This window comes from Pogona vitticeps, chromosome 3 (genome assembly GCF_051106095.1).
Source record: "Pogona vitticeps strain Pit_001003342236 chromosome 3, PviZW2.1, whole genome shotgun sequence".
Classification (NCBI taxonomy): domain Eukaryota; kingdom Metazoa; phylum Chordata; class Lepidosauria; order Squamata; family Agamidae; genus Pogona; species Pogona vitticeps.
Genome location: NC_135785.1, coordinates 240,299,430 through 240,314,240, shown reverse-complemented (window position 1 = coordinate 240,314,240; position 14,811 = coordinate 240,299,430). Strand labels below are relative to the sequence as shown.

Genomic DNA, 14,811 nt, shown 5'->3' with positions numbered 1-14,811 from the left:
GACAGTCCCTTCCACACTGAAGACAAATCCAATCTGTACCCTGTCTAGCTCCCTGGTTTAGCTGCTTTGCCTCGGCCTGCTGGACAAGGGTCTCTTCAAATTGGGAGAGGCCGTGATGCAACTCCAGGCTGAAAACCCACGTGTTTTGTGCAAATACAATGGGGAGTTCACTATATGCCTGACAATTCTTCAGGCACATCTAGACAGGAAGGCTGCTTTGTATGCCATAGCCTGGTAGTTTCTGCTGTTGAAATTGTTGTCATCATTCACATGGGACTGTTTAATTAACCCAAGAAGGGGCATTGTAAGACTCTAAAGTGCACCTTAAAATTGCTAAAATTCTCACCTGGATCATGGCCTGCCACCCTCCTTTGTGATCAACACTACCTTTTTTCCTTCCTAGCCTCCCTCTGGGCCAGGCTTTGCTGGGGAAGCCAATACATTTGGCCAGGGATGTTGGCTTGAAGGGTTCAGAGCAGAGAAAAATAAAAGAAGGACAGAGAGAGATGAAACCCTTCAGTCTTCACAGAGGGCACTTCCCCTTGTCTGTGCTTACAAAGGTTCTCATTTCCCTTCAGAGGTGGTTTTTCACCTTCCAACACTTCCTGACTCTTTTAGGAAGTTTGCCACAGCTGATTATAACAGCGAGAATTAAGAGGGGTTGATGGAAAATACATCAAAAAGAACAGTGACAATTGCAGCACAAAGAGAAGAACAAAATGCAGTCAGAGACAGGCAATTGACTCAGCCTTTCTTGAGGTGAAATCTGGTATCACCGCTGAAGCTGATTCTTCAAATTTGCAGTCTCTATTTGGAAACTTTACCTTGACGTCCAATCCTGTAACTTCAGCATCTAGCCAAAATTATGTTTCGAATTTTTTGTTTCCCTCTTCTTCACAAATTATGCCGTGATCTGCCTGAGGAAAAGTCTGGAGGGAATTTAAAGTTATTCTTTTAATAGTATTGAAGTGTTCTAATAAAGTCTGTTTTGAGATTTTGCTCATGGACTGCACAGTTGTGTTTCTTTTTCTTTACAGAACAGAATGAAAAGACTAAATTATTTATAGAAGGACTGTTAGATTTGAATGAAAGAGAAATTAAAATTGATGGATGCAGCAGTAGTAATTAAAGATGTGCAAATAAACCATGTTATTGTCAGGAAAAAGCAGTGATTTGAAATTAATGGAGATGTTAAATGCATAAAGTGCAAAAACAGGATTACAGCTGAACATTAAGACAAAAATCATGACTACAGGAGAACTACATAACTTTAATATTAATAATGAAAAAATTAAAACAGCTGTAGATTTTCTACAGTTCAGTTAAATCATCAACCCAAATGGAGACTGAAGATAAGAAATTAGAAGATAGCTCTGAAAGAACAAGAAGAGTGCCATAAGTATTGTAATAGAGGACAGCTTTATGAATACCATGCACCACCAGAAAAGCAAATAAGTAGTATCTAGATCAAATCAACCCTGAACTCTCAACTGGAAGCTACAATGGCTAATTTGAAAGTGCAAACTTGGAAACAGTAGAAAACACGACTCAATGGAAAAAACACTAATTCTAAAAAAAGTTGAAGGCGGTAAGAAAAGTGGATTGTCTAACATGAGATGGGTTGACTGAGTAAAGGAAAGCATGGCATTTGGTTAGCAAGACCTGAGCATAGTTATCAATCATAGGTCTTTGTGGAGGTCATTGATTCATAGGCTTACCCTCAGAAACAACTTGGTGACACATAACAAGTTGGCAGTCCCTGATAGAAAGAAGCTACAAAATACAGTGGTGCCTCGCTTAACGTTTGCTTCGTTTAACGTTTTTTTCACTTAACGTTTATTTTTTCAGAGGCAGATTGTGCTTCGTATAACGTTTTTCCCTATGGGCGATTTTCGCATAGCGTTTTTGGGACCATGCTTCGCTTAACGTTTTTGGTTTTAGGTCCCCTGCTTCGCTTAACGTTTTTTTTGTTTTCAATTTAAAAAGTGTCTTAGAAGGGTCCAAAACGGTTCTAAATGCTTGGATTCGTTAGAGGACCCTTTAAGTCATGTGCAAACCTGATTTGGCTTTGATCTGACGTTTCGTTAATTTTTTGTGAATTTTTGTTTTTTGGCCCATAGGAACCAATGGACCTGTCAAAATCTGACAGCTCCATGCTTTCCTATGGGGGAGAAAACAATTTACAAAAAATTAACGAAAGTTCAGATCAAAGCCAAATCAGGTTTGCACACAACTTAGGGGGTCCTCTAACGAACCCAAGAATTTAGAACAGTTGCTGAGTCTTCATTAATTTTTTGTGAATTTTTTCTTCCCCCATAGGAAATAATGGAGCTGTCAGATTTTGACAGCTGTCAAAAGTTGGGGGGAAAAAATTCACCATTAATTAACGAAAAGTCAGATCAAAGCCAAATTAACTTTTGCATCCGTTTTAGAGGGTGCAGAAGCTAATCCAAGCATTTAAAACCATTTTTGACCCTTTTATGACACACTTAATTTTGCAAAAATTGACTTCGCAAAGCCATTGAAACCTATTGAGTCAGCTACAATACATTCCAATGGAGGATACATTGTATCGTTTAACGATGTTTCCTATGGGTTTTTTCGCTTAAGGATGGCAATCCGTGCCTATTGGAACAGATTAACCGGTTTCCAATGCATCTCTATGGGAAATGGTGTTTCGCATAAAGTTTTTTTCGCATAAGGTTTTTTTTTTTGGAACCAATTAAAAACGTTATGCGAGGCACCACTGTATATAGAATACATAAGTGTTGTCTTAACAAGTCCCATTCATTCAGTGGTGCCACTCTGACTAAGAATTTTTTTTAATGAACTTAACGAAAAGCAGTATAACAATCATCATATTTTGTTTACAATTCTTTGAACATTTCTCATTAACAGATAGTATATTTATAAAGACTGGGGTTTTTTGGTTAAGATTTTCCCTCAAGAAGAGCCACTTGGTGTTAGTTGTTAATCCATGGAAGTTGGATGTATTTGTTCACAGCCCTTTTTGTTTTTACAGTGAATCCAGAAATGCTCATGTATCCCATAATATAAGTATGTAAGTATTTATTGATTTAATATGCTATCTCTCTCCCAGAACTAGGACCCAATGCAGCCTACAATATAACTAAAAAGTAGTATTAAAATATAAAGTTACAAATATTAAAATAGAATTAAACTAATTATATTACTAAAATGTAATTAAAATTAAAACATTATAACATATCTTCATTCAAATATTAATACTAATTTATGTGAAATAAACTATAAACTCCATATCTGTGGCCATTCCCCATTCATTCCTACCCCATTTATCTGGGTGTTGCCAATTTGAAAAGCCATCCTTTTCTGTGCCCTCCCCTTGCACAAATGTTGTGCACAGATTTTAAATTACACACTGCTTGAACACATCCTTCCCTGCATTGAAGTAAATTTTTCTGTATGCCATTTTCAAATGTGTGCATTTTTTAAAAAAACTACATCAATAGCTCTCTACCAGTGTCAGTGTTGTGTAATGCAAACTGTGTCCAGACTACAAACAGTGTGGGATGTGAAGATTAAGATGTGCTTGCCAAGTCTTTGACTGAAACTGTATCCCCCAGTTGTGCATGCAGAAATAGTCACCCAGCAATTACAAGGTTCAAAGTCAGCTAAATATTTACATCTGAGAGTTGAAGCCAGTATTCATACACTGTGTGCAGGAAATTTCATGGATTTCTTCCTCATCTTTATCTGCGCTAGGGTCGGAGCGTATACAAATGAATATTTTGGACTAAAACTGAGAGAAGACAGCATGGTCCATGGGAGCTATAAATAATTGTTATATGCTGTCAAGTTGATTGTTGAATGACAAGCCTTTCCAGGGTTTTCTAGATACACAGCACTCAGAAATGGCTTACCATTCCCTTCTTCTGGTGTACCCCAAGGATATACAGGCTGGCTCTTCTCCTGAGGGACACTATGGGGAATCAAACTCCTGATTCCTAGTACTGTATTCCAACTTTCTGAGTTATCCAACCAGCTTTTGGAAAGTGGTATACTGTATATGTGTGTTTGCGTATACACACGCATACGTGCGTGTGCTCTGGCTGAGATGTGTTATTTGGAATATGTAGTAGGTTCTATGCCAGCATGCAGAAGGCAAATAGATAGACATAACCTTCTCTCTGTGTGTGAAGATGCATATAGATACAATGTGGGTTTGCACATGTGCAGTGAGCGGCTGTCCTGTATGTGCAAACATACATACAACACAGATTATCTTGCATTTGGAGCTGAATACCCTGTACTGGATAAATGAATCTCAAGCATACAGAATAATAGTGTTAACCTTCCAAAAGTCTCTCCCTTCTCCGTCTCCCTCTCCCTCCTTCTCTCTTTCTCTGTGTGCTCCTATGTGTGTGTTTAGCACAGTGGTGATAATCAAGATCAAACTTGCCTCTGGATTGCTTTCTAATTTAGCATTTCTTGCCGTTAACTCAATGCCTAAACATGCTCTGGTTCTTTGTACAAGCTTTCAAGAAGGCAATCACTCTTCTAAACTGGAATGGGCACATTCTCACAGCAATATTTTTTACTTCATGGGAAAACTATTATCATGTCAATCCCCAGACTTTTCAGGGATATTGCTGAGTATATCTTACATTCATCTTGTCTTGATCACGTGCATGAGCAGCTCCCATATTCCCTGTTCTATTCCACAGACAGCATTAGTTTCATATAAATCAGAGCTTGGAAAAAAAAACTTTTTGGTGGGTGGAGATTCTGGCAGTTGTAGTTCAAGAAATTAACCTTTCTAGGCTATGCACATCTATTGTGAAGGAGAGAGCACTGTGGGTGGATAGAAGGTTATGCATTCATACTCCCTGTGTGCATAATTTGTAGCACATACATGCACATGATCATACAATGCAAATGCAACCGTGATACTAGAAGTATGCCTATACTGTGTCAGCTTACTGGATTGCAACAGCAACAAAACCAGGCTGGCTTAACCATTTTCTGGTCCTGTACCTTCCAACTCTGACAACAGGCCCTTAGGGTAACATTTCTGTAAAGCCTATAAAAGTCTGGATAAACCCCATCAGCAGCTGATAACAGCTACTACAACTAGCAGTGTGCCGACAATTTCATCCACATTTTCCCTAACCATTCTCATTCAGCTTGATAGAAAAGAAATTGCTTTCAGGAAAAAATAACACTTAGATGAGAAGATGATTCTGGAGAAATTCTCATGAACAAGGCTTGAGTTTTTAATGCTTCCTTTACTTACAAGCTGGCCGAGGATATGGCTGCAGTTTGTTAAAAAAACAAAAAACAAAAACCCATCTCTTTGACATCCTGGGGCTGGTCACAAGGATCACATAACCCTCCTGTTACAGCCGCTCCACTGTCTGCAGATCCATTTCCAGGCACATTTCGAAGTGCCGGTTCTAACCTTTCAAGGCATTTCTCTCCGTCCCACAATGTTCACAGATGTGTTTGGTGGGGACCCAGGAAAGGGCCTCCTCTGTTGCTGCTCCCAGACTTTGGAACTCCCTCTCACAATTGACCAAACTGACTCCATCTTTACAAGCAGACATAGACCTTTCTCTTCACGTGACCTTTCCCTCAGTATCTGGCTGCCTAACTGGGGTTTTTAAATGGATTCTTGTGCCTTGCTACTTTGAACGTGTTTTTGGTGTTGCTTTTGTTTACTGCTTTTAAAGTGAGGTATTTGTTTGATCCTTTTTAGTACAGTGGTGCCTCGCATAACGTTTTTAATTGGTTAAAAAAAAAAACCTTATGCAAAAAAAACTTTATGCGAAACACCATTTCCCATAGGAATGCACTGGAAACCGGTTAATCCGTTCCAATAGGCACGGATTGCCGTCCTTAAGCGAAAAAACCCATAGGAAACATCGTTAAACGATACAATGTTTCCTCCATTGGAATGTATTGAAGCCGACTCAATACATTTCATTGGCTTTGCGAAGTCAATTTTTGCAAATTTAAGTGTGTCATAAAAGGGTTAAAAATGGTTTTAAATGCTTGGATTAGCTTCTGCACCCTCTAAAATGGATGCAAAAGTTAATTTGGCTTTGATCTGACTTTTCGTTAATTTATGGTGAATTTTCCCCCCCAACTTTTGACAGCTGTCAAAATCTGACAGCTCCATTGTTTCCTATGGGGGAGAAAAAAATTCACAAAAAATTAACGAAAAGTCAGATCAACGCCAAATTAAGTATGCACACATTTTAGAAGGTGCACTAACGATTCCAAGCATTTAAAACCGTTTTTCAACATGTTAAGACACTTTTGTAATTGAAAAAATGAACATCGTTAAGTGAAGCAGGGGACCTAAAACAAAAAACGTTAAGCGAAGCATGGTCCCAAAATTGCTATGTGAAAATCGCCCATAGGGAAAAACGTTATACGAAGCACAATCTGACTCTGAAAAAATAAACGTTAAGCGAAAAAAACGTTAAACGAAGCAAACGTTATGCGAGGCACCACTGTATTTGTATACTTATTGGTTTTAGCTTTAAATATTGTTTTTTAATGATGCAAATTGCCTTGGGTCCTTTTTAAGGGAAGCCCGGAAGGAAAAAACAAGAAACCAGGCCTCCTGGGCAGTGGCTCCTCGCCTTTGGAATAACCTCCCTTCTGAGATCCATATGGCCCCTTCGCTGGGCATTTTCAAAGGCCAATTGAAAACCTGGCTGTTTAGGCAAACCTCTCCTTGTTAGAAGCAGCTCCCCTTCATCTCACTAGAGCATAGAAGCAATATAGTAGATGCTTCTGCCACCCTGTTTTCTCACAACAACAAACACCAAGGAAGGATAATAAATTGCTTCTCTGAAGCCACTATCTTCCCTCTGCTAGCTTTGAAGGAGGCCCTGAAATGAGACAGAGGATGGGTGGTTACTCTGTGTCCCTGAGATAACATTCGTACACAATGCCTGACTCTGTGGAAAGATCCCCTCAGAACTAGGCATTTCTCCTATCATTTAGAATGGCTGAAAGTGAAAGCATTAACACAGCAAGAAACATTAAATAGTGTTGTTCAGTATTTTAATAACTAAAACAGCAAATGTTTAAATAATTGCTGGGCTAAATTATGGCAATAAATTGATTTTTAAAGGAAAAATTCATATGGCTTTAAAGATGGCTCCCTCTTTCAAGACAGGCTCTTTGGGCCCGGCTGGCCATCTCTGAAGGGTCGGCTGGATTTTTTCTATTCTTCAATGAATCCATACACATTCTCTCTTAACATCAACAGCAACAACAGCAACAACAACCATCATCATCATCTTAGAACTGCAGAGCTGCAAGGGACCCTATGGATTCTTGAGTCCAGCCCCTGTCAAGGAAGCACAGTGGGGAATCAAACTCCTATACCAGATACTGAGCTATCTTGAGCAAGTCCTTCTTGTGAGACATAGAGCAGATGGTACAGTATATATTGGGTGATGCTCCAGTGGGGGATGAATTTGTATTGTTGTTGAGTCCAGAGGAAGATGTCAAAACTCTTCCCTCTGTCCCCACCACCACAAACCCAATGTGGCCACAAAGTGTTGGAAATATATTTAATGGGGGCGGGGGAGTGCCAAGAGACATCGCATTTTTGACTACTGTGGAATGATGAGTCATGTTTAAAAAAAACTCCACCAGAAGAAATCTGAAAGATTGGAACTACTCTGAGAAGGATATGGAAAAACATAAACCTTTTTAACAAGGAGGAGGTTAACAAAACTTTCAGGACACCCGAGGACAGATTTTGATGCAGTTACAACTACAGTTTCTGCCACTGTTTATCATCTATACTGCACCAGCAGCAGAACACAGAAATGATTACACCATCTGGATCAGACAAGCAAAACATTGTGGAGAATAGAGACTTTTAGATTGGCAAGGAGTAGCTGGATGGTCTAAGATAGAAGAGGAGTTGACATGACCTAGAGGCAGATGTAAAGGGTACTGAATCGATTCAAGGAGCACCCTGCTAAAGACGTTGGAGAGTGGAAGATTGGAGAGAGAGGTTGGATTTGGGAAAGGAGAAGAGATGTTTGTTCCAAATGAAGAAGAAGAAGCTCTGAAGTCAGGCATTGGACCAGACCTTGAAATAGTTTCTTTTGGAGGACAATAAGTTGAAAAACAAAACCATTGAAATCTTCCAACTGGCTATGTTGATAGAAGTTGTGATAAAACAACTGCTGGAAGGACATGATCTCTAGCCCCATGGTAAAGAATCAAGCTTTCAGGTCTAATGGTATGATTTCCAAGTGGACCTGAATCCTGGCATTTGTTGTGCAAATGTATTCTTGGTTTAGCTTTTCTCTCAGTGCAAACAGGGAAGGAGGAAAAATATAGGAAACACTTGAAAAACTAAGATCTTTTAGCTCCCTTTATGTGACTACAATCAGTGCTAAAAGAATTTCCAGAATTATGGTATTTTGGATATAGAACAGTGTCTTGGGCCATTTCCCAGATCCAGTATCCAAAACATAATGCATAGAATCAATCCTCTATTACCAAAGTCCCCTCTTCTTTGAAAATGAAATATCTAGGACTCTATCTTCAAAAAGGATAAAAAAGAGGAACCTGGGAATTAATGGTTATTGTGGGTTTTTCGGGCTCTTTGGCCATGTTCTGAAAGTTGACCAGAGCACAGAGTGCTGTCCTCTGAAGATGCCGGCCACAGAGACTGGCAAAACGTTAAGAAGAACAACCTTCAGAACATGGCCAAAGAGCCCGAAAAACCAACAACAACCATTAGATCCCAGCCGTGAAAGCCTTCGCGAATGCATTAACCTGGGAATTACGCGCCAGTCAGCCTGACATCAATCCCAGGGAAAATTCTGGAACAAATCATAAAACAGTCACTATGCAAGCACCTAGAAAACAATGCAGTAATAACTGGAAGCCAACATAGATTTTTCAAAAACATTTTTTGATCAGTAACTTCCCTGATAGACAATGCTCTAGACATAGTATATCTTGACTTCAGCAGCGGGCTACAGAATCATACTCAGAGGGTGATGATTAATGGCTCCTTCTCAAACTGGAAGTAACAAGTGGGGTTACCCCAGGCTCAGTCCTGGTACGGTGCTCTTCAACATTTTTATTAATACTTTGATGATAGAGTGCAGGGAATGCTTGTCAGATTTGCAGATTACACAAAATTGGGTGGAATAGCTAATACACTAAAAGACAGAAACAAAATTCTAAATAATCTTCACAGGCTGGAGCACTGGGCTGAAAACAACAGAACAACAAACAGTACTGCACCTCAGGAAAAAATGCACAATTACAAGATGGGAGACACTTGAGTCAGCAATACTATGTGTGAGAAGGATCTTTGAATTGTCGTAGATCACAAGCTGAATATGAGCCAACAGTGTGATGTGGCTGCAAAAAAGGTAAAAGCCATTTTAGGCTGAAATAACAGAAGTATAGTTTCCAAATACTGTGAGGGGCTAGTTCCCCTCTGTTCAGCACTGTTTATGCTTCTCCTTGAGTGTTGTCTCCAGTTCTGGACACCACATTTCACAAGTTCGGAGGAGGGCAACAAAGATGATCAGGGGGGTGGAAACCAAGCCCTATGAGGAAAGACTGAAAGAACAGGGCATGTTTAGCTTTGAGAAAAGAAGACGGAGGGGTGATATGATCATACTTTTTAAAATACTTGAAAGGCTTTCATACAGACTAGGGGCAGGGTCTGTTCTCTGTCATCCCAGAGTGCAGCACGTGCAATAATGAGCTCAAGTTACAGGAAGCCAGATTTCAATTAGATATCACCTCCTAACTGTTAGAGCAGTAAGACAATGGAACCAATTACCCGGAGAGGTGGTGACTGCACCAACACTGGAGGTATTCAAGAGAAACTTGGAAAACCACCTGGCAGATACCCTTTGATTTGTATTCCTGCATCGAGCAGGGGTTTGGACTTGAAAGCCTTATAGGCCCCTTCCAACTTCACTATTCTGTGATTAGAGGAGAATCTATTATATAAATTAACTTTTTTTAAAATAAGGTAACTAGTTTGTTTTTTCTGAACTTGCAAAACTTAGCTTAAGAATAAAAAGTAACTGCACTGATGATTAAACAGAATTGCATTTTGATCTAAACTGTGGATCACAGAACTCTGTGAAATACTATTCTAACTGCAGTTTGCCATGTCATTTTGTCTGAATTTTCTGAGTTAAAAACAGACCTTGCAAATGTTACTTTTCAGACTAGAGCACGGCCACTAGACATTTTGGTGGAATTTTAGAAGTTGGAGTCCAAAAATGCTACTTCTCCAAACTCTGGTTGAAAATTTTAAAATAAATTGAAATTCAGTTTGGACACTATCTGCTCTATACTGGACTCAAAAGAAACAAAGCGAGTCCTAATCATCTTCACATATAAATGTGTCCCATTGATCTTTCTAGACTTTCTTATGCTTAAGCATGTTTATGATGGGGCAAATGAAATCATGACAGTGTTAACAAAATTCAACACAGAAGAGTTTGCATGATTTCCCTGTAATTCTTAAGGCACGCAGACAACATATCTAAGACTAGGTTTAGTCGGAAGCTTCCTAAAATGGACGTACACATAAAAGAATAAAAGACAATCTTCCAGTTGTTATTGACAAATCACATTGTAATTACACTATTAACACCAGACATATACAGCGCAAATGTTGGAAACCAAAGTCAAATGCTTCTTGAAAGATAAGAAGGAACACTAAGGGACTTTAGAACATACGTCTTGTCTCTTATAATAAATGTCAATGAGATTTTAATTCTTCTCTACAGTTCAGCTAGAGCTCCCTGGAATGCTAGCTTCCCCTAATCAGGGATTGGAAACCTGTAGCTTTGCAGACCAGTTGTTGGAACTCCCATTAGCACCAGACATAATGCCCAAAGTTTAGGTGGATGGAGTTGTAGCTTAGCAAAATTTGGAGGTCTTTGCATTCACCATCTTTGCTGCAAATATTAATTAAAAAATAATGACAAGAATCATGGGATCTTAGATTGCGCCACTTTTCTTGCTGAAAAAGTATTATTTATTTTATTGATTTGGTTTATATTCCATCCCATTAGTGCAAGCACTACTCTGGGCAGTTTACAGATTAAAACCAAAAACCCCACAGGACCCCACATAGCACCCTACATTCAATCAATATGGCAATACACAATTACCTGTATCAAGTCTGAAATTCATATAAAAAGAAAAAGGAAAGAAAAAGAATTACAGCATCCTGAAAATTCAGTTGTTGAAGGCAGGCTTGAATAATTCTGCTATTACAAATTTCCTGAACATAAGAAGACCAATTATAATCAATGATGGAGCCCAAAGCAATAAAGGGTCCACCTAAAAAGGTCCATCTTTTTTTTTTAAATTACAAGTATTCACAAAATTATGAATATTGTGTCCATATTTGACATTGACTGAACCAATAGCCAAAGCATCATTATTTGCCAAAATTACTACAAACACCCACTTATGCTGTATACCATGTTTGGGATAATGCTCTACTGATTATTGTTTCATCAATAGACACTGTTTGCATTCCTGGTTGAAATAATCCAAATCTAATTAGAGAATGAATTCTGTTTCCTTTCTCACCAACGGAAATTGCTGTGCACTCTTGTAATTTCCAAAACATTGCCAAAAGAGCTTAATGAAACAAAAAAACATTGTCTTACCTCTTTTAGATCCCATTGTTAATCCTTAAGCATTCTTCATGCTGGAAAAACTTTGGATGTTTTCTTTGCCAGTAATTGCAAGTGGTTGAAAACATTAGCACAACAAGAATGGAAAGAGAAGAAGGAAAACAAATAACAGGGGGAGAAAAGATGACAACAGTGAAAGGAGAGAAAAAAACATGCAAGAAAAAAGTAAAGAGAAATAGCTCAGGATGGAGAGAATGAGGGCCAAAATAAAATATAGAATTAACACAACATTAAAAGTGGAGCTCCTTTATGAGAAAAATACTGATTGTTTATTCTGACATGAGCTCTGCTAAATCCTTGTTCGGAAAATTAGCCTGCTTTTGTTTTGTGTTTGGGAAATAGCACAGCTTAGTTTGCATGTTTGATATCTTGGGCAGTTAATGCTGAAAAATTTGCATGCCTGGAGGAAATATGCACGTGCCTAGTGATCTGATCCACTGCCTAACAGTGTGTGTGGTAGGGGAATTAAAGAAAAGAAAGATAAAAAATCATGGAGGTAGGTGGAAAAGAGAAAAGAGTAGTTAGAATCTGAAGAGAGCAGGTGGCTGCAACTTTACTTCTGGCACCACTGAAATTGGTGGTTACGCTTACCAAGCATTTGGCTTCTGCAGGCTGGAGGGATTAGCTGGTACATGACCACCTTGCCCTGGCAAAGCCTTCTGTTTCCAGGAGTCAAGGTCTGAGTCTGCAGGTGGCTCTCTCAGGGATCCGTCACAACTGTAGTGTAAAACCACTTCTTCAAATTTGGAGTATATGTATAAACGTGAAGGAAATAGCTGCAAGGAGGTGGCCTCTTTGGGTCTCTTCCTGCAACAATAAAATAAAATAAGATGAAATTGTTTTTGTCTGTAACTAATTTGTGCCACTTCTAATATTCAGTGTCTAAGGACTTCATTTCCGTACCATTTTGTGCCGTCACTTCTTTGAGGCACAAAATGACTGGTGTTTTGAATCACAAAAGTTTTATTTCCTAAACTGTCGAAAGGGCAACTCCTGTTTTTCTTCTTCTTCCCAGGAGGAGAAAAGCACAACCTACTCTAGAACTATCCACAGCAGGTCCAGCTCTAACTTACAATCACAGCCAGCCAATTTTGCTACCTGACAGAGAGACAGTGGCACCTGGTTCCCACTCTGATTGGTGAGGCGTAAGACGTAGCACCCAATCATGGGCAGGCTCAGGGGTGAGAGGCAAAGCCAGGGACAAAAGAGTGGGCGCACACAAACATAGGTAGATACGGAAGCATTCGCTCAAACATTACTCCACCCCAGCTCATTCACCCACTCTACAACCTAGCTGAAGAGCGGAAAAATATACACATCCCAAATTGGAAATGCTGCTGTTGTTGCTCCGACATTTGCCCTCTTCTCTCCCTCTCATATTCTCACATGAAGTATGGGTTCAACAGGAAGGGAACACAGGTGGGGACCTGACTGTTCACCTCTGGTAAGGAGGCAAGCAAAATGGAGTACTCTGCAGCTGAACTCTGCTCACACCCTAGGGTTCAATCCCAGGTAGCCGGCTCAAGGTTTACTCAGCTTTGCATCTTTCCGAGGCTGGTAAAATGAGTACTCAGCTCACCTGAGGAAGGGCAATGTGTAGCCTGCACAGCTAACTTGTAAACTGTCCAGAGAATGCCTTAAGTGCTATGCGTGGTATATAAGCATCACGCTTTAGTCTGTGCCTGAGGTAGGTGGTCCATTAGCATCCCACAGTGGTCCCAAAAGACCAGCTTCCAATGGGCACAAGATAAGACAGTGCTCCTCCATTACATGTACAGAAGAAAATAGAATTAACAGCTAAATCTTCTTTCAAGATTATATTGGCCTACAGCAGGCCAGTGTGGAAGGTACAAGGCAGGCTACCTGGAATATACAACTCTGTCCTCTGAATGCCATTGCCTCCTCCACGCCATGCAGAGGCAACCACTTTTCCTTCATAGCAGGAAAATTTGCAAGATACAGCTTCCGTACAGTGCACCAGAATAGTACACCAGAATAGTTGGATTCATTGTAGTAGTTTTAAGTTCCCTCGTAGCTTCTAGACAGAGGAAGGGAGGTGCATTGCCATGAAATGTTGATAGTGGGGAATAGCACTCCTTTCATGAGTCCACAAACCACCTGTACTCTTAGCTGAATCATGGAGTCAAGATCGCACATTTCCCCTCAATAACAGCTGAGGTGGGAAGTAATATACTTTGATGTTTATCCAAGAAATTCAAGGGTTTTACAAGATTGGGCATCTGTACCTCTTAATTCTGTCTTCTCTTGTTCCTTTTTGTTCCGGAAGAGTGTGGGATTATCTGGATGATTTGGGATTCACAAGAACTGGCTGCAAGAAAATTCAGGGAAGGGGGCTATGTTGACTCCACCCCCACAAGGCAATGCAGTCTTAACAGAGGCCAGGCTGAGCAGAAAGGCAGGAAAAGGGGGCTTTAACTTTCCTTCCACCTTCACCCCAGTGTTTTCTCCTGGTGGCACCACTGTCCTCAGCTGATGTTGCTGCTGCCTTCTTACTTGTTAGTAAACTGAGTAAACCTTGCTATATTTGGATCTGTAGCACAGGAGAAGAATGCCTTTAACACAATCTCCGGTGTGGAGAGAAAGATTGCTCAAGTGAAAGTTAAAATAGATCACACTTAAGAGGATAGGCTGGACTGCACCACATTCCCCAGTGTGGACAGGCCCTCGGTGTCCATTCTGGGGGAGCATTAGCAGGAGAGTGTTAACTGCATATACTTATAGATTTCTCAAAGCCATCTAGTTGGTCACTATGGCAAAAGAGATGGACTGTAGATTAATGTCATAGGACTTATGTTACTCTTGCTGCTGTTTCTCTTGAGGTACTTGAAACTATTTAGCACCATACTATTGTCAGAAGCTTGTCCTGAATGAGCAAGCTCTAATTCATGAACAGCTCTGGCAACAGAACCAATAGTAAATTAGTAGTAATGTGAATGCACTGGTGGCTTACCTATGCCTTATGCTTGTGTAATATGATTTTTTAAAAACCCAATATTCTAAACAGTTTATAAGAGCCACTCAAAACAGACAATCTGCACTGCCAACAGATAAGACATAGGAGGGTCCAGCTGAAACACACACG

The 14,811-nt window shown here is 39.8% G+C and overlaps 1 protein-coding gene across 1 annotated transcript in view; it reads right to left on the bottom strand.

Moving 5' to 3' along the window:
- The window catches only part of FLT3 (fms related receptor tyrosine kinase 3), a 79,380-nt gene extending 67,089 nt beyond the window's left edge, over positions 1 to 12,291 (bottom strand). The window contains exon 1 of the mRNA XM_072993739.2: positions 11,682 to 12,291. Within this exon, the coding sequence (XP_072849840.2) occupies positions 11,682 to 11,697 (16 nt within the window). The 5' untranslated portion in view covers positions 11,698 to 12,291. The remainder of the gene's footprint in view (positions 1 to 11,681) is intronic.
- Between the last annotated feature and the right edge of the window lie 2,520 nt (positions 12,292 to 14,811).